This window comes from Etheostoma spectabile, chromosome 14, assembly GCF_008692095.1.
Source record: "Etheostoma spectabile isolate EspeVRDwgs_2016 chromosome 14, UIUC_Espe_1.0, whole genome shotgun sequence".
NCBI classification, from domain to species: domain Eukaryota; kingdom Metazoa; phylum Chordata; class Actinopteri; order Perciformes; family Percidae; genus Etheostoma; species Etheostoma spectabile.
Window position 1 is genome coordinate 17,523,196 of NC_045746.1, and position 5,750 is coordinate 17,528,945.

The following is a 5,750-nucleotide window of genomic DNA, read 5'->3' on the forward strand; positions in this document are numbered from 1 at the left end:
AACCAACAGCTGCACCAGAATCACTAACATCTGTGCAGGATCCTGAACCAACAGCCTCACCAGAATCACCAACATCTGAGCATGACCTAAAGGTAACACCTGAGTCAGACCACACAAATAATGATGAACACTCACGTGAACCTGAGCACACACCACAGCTGATAAATCCACCGGCCACTCTGCCTGCAACAGTACCTGAGTTATATCCAGCTGTGCTTCCTAAAATCCCTATTAAAGTACAGCACAAGCTTGGACCACAGTGGAGGATGCGTAATTGTCTCAGAGGGTAAATCAAGTTTGATATGTAACATTAAATTAATTACATTATGTTTCAAAATTTGGGAAATGAAAACTTGGAATTGTTTTGTTCTGAAAACTTTAATAAAGTGTAAAGACTTCTATTTCATTGTCATCTATTTACCTACTTTGACTAATATTCACATGCATTGTTAAAAATAACAATGCAGGTATACTGGAAGAGAAAAAGTAAAGTGTTTAAAGATTACACACTTAATGTTAGTGTAAAATCCTTACTAAAATAAGGAAAAATTAAAAAAACATAAAAAAATCACCAAATGAAACTTTGTACAACATTTATGTCTGATAAAGCCAAGAGGAAAAATCTAATTTCAGAAAATATATGGTCAATTCTCTTTACAATTTACAATTGTATCTTCATTTCTTGCTTTTAATGTACATGCAGTCACTGTTCATCTTTGCGTTCCCATATCATCTGCCATAATCTTTTCATTGCCACATTGAGAAGCTGGCTGATTTGTCTAGCCAATTCGTATGACCGATTTGTCCGGTCTCATTACATTAACAAAATAAATAAATAACTGACAACATGTAAACTTGCATAACTTTTGTGTACAGTTTTACTTCTTCCTACTCCTTTTCCCACATGTGATAGAGGTATGTTAACACAGGAAAGAAGGGTACCTTGTTTGTTGTTTTTCTCTCCAATGTTTTTAAACATTGTTTTATTGTTTCTTTTTGTCATTTTTATTTTTTTTGTTTGTTTTATTTGTATATACTTTCTCTTGCATGTTCGAAATAAAGATATCAATAAAAAACAATAAAATACAGTGGTAGGTAGGAGGAGTGGGCCTGTCAGAAAAAATTGAGTTCAGAGATTAATCTGAGATTGCTTTTTCAGAATCTTTGGATTTTAGACCTCAAGTTAGACACAACTGTTTGAATATAAGAAGAAAATAGGCAGAACTAAGAGGAAAATAACAAACAAAAAAGTACTGGCATTGTATTTGTATAAAGCAGGCGGGTAGTCAGCAATGGGCCAGGGCGGCACTGGCCCGCCACCTTTACTCACTGGCCCGTCCAATCAAGTTTGATCAAAATACGTTTTGTTATGAAAAACTATTCAAATGTACAGTGTGTGTATGTATATATATATATATATAGTAAGATAACTAATATTGTGTGTTTAATGTGTCTTCTCTTCTGATCAAAACAAAACTGTTGAAACCACAGAATAAGGATCAAACTATTTGGAAGCCTTCGGAGTAGTTGGTTAATACACAACAGGCAGACTCTCCAAGCTGCCTTCAGCTGCTAACATTAGCTAGCTGGCTTTTTAGGCAATGTACCATGGATGTGTTAAGCAATGTTAAGATTTGGCGCCTTGCTGACCACTTTTCATTCATTCATTTACTGCTGGTAGCGCATTTGCTGCTCATGATCTGACCATATTCCCGAGGCAACAATGCTGTTATTAATGCACAAAAGATATGTTACATGTGTGATTTCTGTCGGGTACATACTGTTTGATGTAGGCTATTCTACGTCATACAGTATGTACTCACCTTCTCTGCTGTTGGAGTTCATGTTTAATAGCCACTTTGTGCTATGACGGTTAATTTAATAACAGGGCTGTGCAGAGCCAATGCTGCTGGTTCTGCCAGTGCAAGTATATTTTAGCCTGAGTAGGTTAAAATCGACAGGTTTTTATCTATATTGTTGTGTACAAACTTTTTAGACTGAGCTTTGTTGGTTGAGCATATTGGAGACAGTACTGCTATTGCTGTTGTAATTGGAAGGTAAAATTTTAGCTTTTTTTTTTTTTTCAGTTTGTCCTTTTTTCTACTTCGTCTTTTTGAAAATGGCCCACTCACTTTAGTACTGGCCCACCCAAAATACTCTTTCTGCCACTGGCATAAAGTAGTTTGAAATAGTTTGAAATTGGCTCCACCTCTAACAGCTGCACCTTTAAAGTGATGCCGCCTACAAATTAATGCATACCTTTTCTATCACTGCTTTTACATGTATTTGTTTTCAAATGTGTCCTTATGTATGCGTGTGTAATCGATAGCAGTGAACCGGAGGAACAGGAGTCAGATTATATTCTGGTGCACCCGCCCAACCCCGCACGTTTGTCGTCTTGTTGTTGCGCTCGCGCTATTTGCTGATGTCAGGATTCAGGAAAAACCCAACTTCCTTATTACCGCTACACCGGCTCACAACTAAGTAAAGAAGCGTCTAGTCGCCCCATTTCATTTCATTAGCGGTGACAAACTCTTCACATGGACACATCAGCGGAAAGACGCATGTAACCGCTCGTGTGGAGCTTTTGGGGTAAGTTAACTCGACTTTGTCACGTTTAAAGTGGATGCGGAAACAGAAGTAGAGACTTTTTAAACTATATTGTTCGAGTAACCAACATTACTGCTGTTTAAACACAGAGCAACGTTTGGTAATTTTGTGGTGGATCCGCTGTAATTACAGCACAAACTAAAAGGTTTTTACAATGCTATTTCCATAATTTAGATAGCGAGAGGACCCAGCAGAAATCCTTATAAGATATCTTATATTTATTTCCCCTCTGTTCTCCTTTTAGATCACATTCAACTTTCTTCAGATGGGAAGACGATGATACATTTACAGAGCAGCAAACCATAGTGATAGACTGACAGATTTAGTAGATTTTAAGATAATGATCAACTAGTTTGATGATCTTTGACTCATTTCAGACATTTTATCACGCGGATATTCACGGGTTTTAGCCTCTGAAATGCTTTTCCCCTAATTTAAATCAGTGGAAAGTGATTTTCTTTTGGATTTCGTGCAACCAGGTTCAAGACATTTGATTACTGGGAAACTCTTTCGGAATATTTCTTTTTCATATTTTCTGCCATTTAATCGACATGACAGCTTGACTTGATGCATAAAACAATAATAATATCCAGATTAAGCAATAACGAAAGTTATCATTAGTTTCAGCCCTGGAAGTAACAATCTGATCTGAAGAGTGGATAAAATATGTTTTAATATAAAAAGAACAGAAAATATATAATAAACATAAAATGGCATGTCAGTATGTTACTAGTTTAAGAATAAACAAACTACTGAAAATAGGGCTGCAACTAATGATTATTTATCTGCAAGTTATGTTCTCAATATATCTAATCCTAGCTCTTTATAAAATGTCAAAGTGTTTAATGCCCTTTATAATTTGCAATAGAACAAGGGGGTCATGTTTTATCTGACAAAAACCCAAAGATATTCAGCTAACAGTCATATAAGACAAAGAAAACATTTTCTGCACTTTGAATACAGCACCCTAAGAAACCATTCAGTCTTTTAGGATCACCGTCGGGTCACCAGTAGTGGAAGAAGTACTCCGATATTTTACTCAGGTTAAAATAAATGTGTAAATGTGCATGCAATACTCAACTGCTACTATTATTATTATTATTATTATTATTATTACTTTTTCACCATTGCAACACCTTAATTATGTTATTTATGTAAATACTGTATCATAATATACCTTTAACTATGTAAATATCCACACTCCTTATATTTCTTTATTTCTTTATTTATATTTCTAATATCTGAGCAACTGTAACACAGAGTTTCCCTTCGGGGATCAATAAAGTATTTCTGATTCTGATAAAGTAGTGTGACATGGAAATACTCAAGTAAAGTACAAGTACCTCAAAATTGTACTCAAGTTCTTTATAATGTGTTTTTCCAAACAGGTGGAAGGTGAGCGAGTTAAAGCTGAAGCGATGAATACTGATGTTGCTCACTTCACATCTGTACACCCGTGGAGTGAGACCCCCCGTACCACCTGTCCGTACCCCCCATACTCTGACACTTCTGCATGGATCTTCTCTTCACCTCTTCCGGCTCCAAACTCCTCCCGCCGCTCCTGTGAGAGAATGTACGCCGGCGACCCCGACCTCTCCCCGGACCCCCAGCACCTGGAGGCCCAGCTGGACTTCTTCCATAAGCTCGGGTACTCCACGGCTCAGGTTCAGGCCGTTCAGCAGAAGTTCCACCCCAACATGGACGCAGATACACTTCTTGGGGAGCTGGTGAAGACCAGGGCCAGTCGAGAGGACGAGCAGGGGCCGGTGACCACGATTTCCGTGCTGGTGCCCAGAGGGGACCTCCAGCTTGCGAGCACCACCATGCAGCTGCCTTTTCCTGTATCACATCCTCCGAGCCGAGAAGAGAGCAGTGAGGATGAAGACGCTCTGAGACCCGTGGTTATAGATGGAAGCAACGTGGCAATGAGGTGAGAAACCGCTAGAAGGATCGATTAGTCCATCTACACAAAATTATTAGCAGTTACTTTGTCAATCGATAAAAAAATCCCTTAAATACACTGGTTATATCATCTCATGGTACAGTTTGCTGCTTTTCTCTGATTAGTCAATTAATTGATTAGTCTGTCAACATAAAATCCATCAGCAACTATTTAGAATTTTGAATTAGTATTTTATAGTCATTTTGTTTTTGAAAAGATTTGCAGATTTCAGCCTCTGCCATGTGATTATTTGCTGCTTTTCTTTGTCCCAGTAAACTAAACATCTTTAAGTTTTAGGCTCTTGATCGAACAAAACAAGACATTTGAACAAAATGATGAGACATGGGTGTTTTCATCATATCACAACTGTTTTCTGTACTTTCAAGGCATTGATTTCCCCTCTGAATTTACACAAACTTTCAATGATTTTAAGGACCAGTGTGTCTTATACGAGTGCTACGGAGTACCTTGTGCGTCGGTATCAGACGCTGAGGGCCGTTGACCAAGCTGCCGTATTTGACGAGTTGGAAGTGAAAATGGGTCGTTTTATTCTGGAGGGAACATGAATATTTCTACAAAATGTCATGGCGGTCCATCCAACAGTTGTCAAGGCATTACAGTAAAACCCACAAATGCGAGCCTGATGTTGATGCTCTCACAGCTAATAGCAATGAATCTAATAACAGATGACAGCTTTTGACTGCCTGACTCTCATATAACCTTACTTCTCTTCTCTTTTCTCGTTTGTCTTGGCTTTATCCTTGGCACGTCAAAAAACTCCCACAAAGGTTTTGAACACTGACAAGTACTGTTTGTCACGGTAGAGCTGAAGCAAAAATGCAGGGACGGTGTCACTTGCAAATATTTGTAACTACCAGTATTCCTAAATTTATATGCTTTGTTGTGACTGTTTCCTGCTGGTACAGATCTCTAGATACAATAAGTGGATGATAATGAACCAAAACACCTCAAATACCATATTCTATAGCCTACTTATTGGGCATTGGTTTCTAACCAAAGGGTCGGGACTAGATACATTGATAAAATGAAAGAGAAAGAAAAATGTATTTTATCAGATAATTCTCTTCCTTTATTGTGAAATACTGGACAATCTGATGTCTTCAGGCCTAAAAAAACAATCTGAGAGGTGACCATCTCTTTTTGGTTTCACTGCTCCACATATGCAATCTGTAGTTAG

At 37.9% G+C, this 5,750-nt stretch overlaps 1 protein-coding gene across 1 annotated transcript in view; it reads left to right on the top strand.

The window, feature by feature from the left end:
* The first annotated feature begins 2,420 nt into the window (after positions 1–2,420).
* zc3h12ab (zinc finger CCCH-type containing 12Ab) overlaps positions 2,421–5,750 on the top strand; it is a 7,550-nt gene continuing 4,220 nt past the window's right edge. The window contains exons 1-2 of the mRNA XM_032535962.1: positions 2,421–2,592; positions 3,999–4,540. Coding sequence (XP_032391853.1) covers positions 4,029–4,540 — 512 coding nt within the window. The 5' untranslated portion in view covers positions 2,421–2,592; positions 3,999–4,028. The remainder of the gene's footprint in view (positions 2,593–3,998; positions 4,541–5,750) is intronic.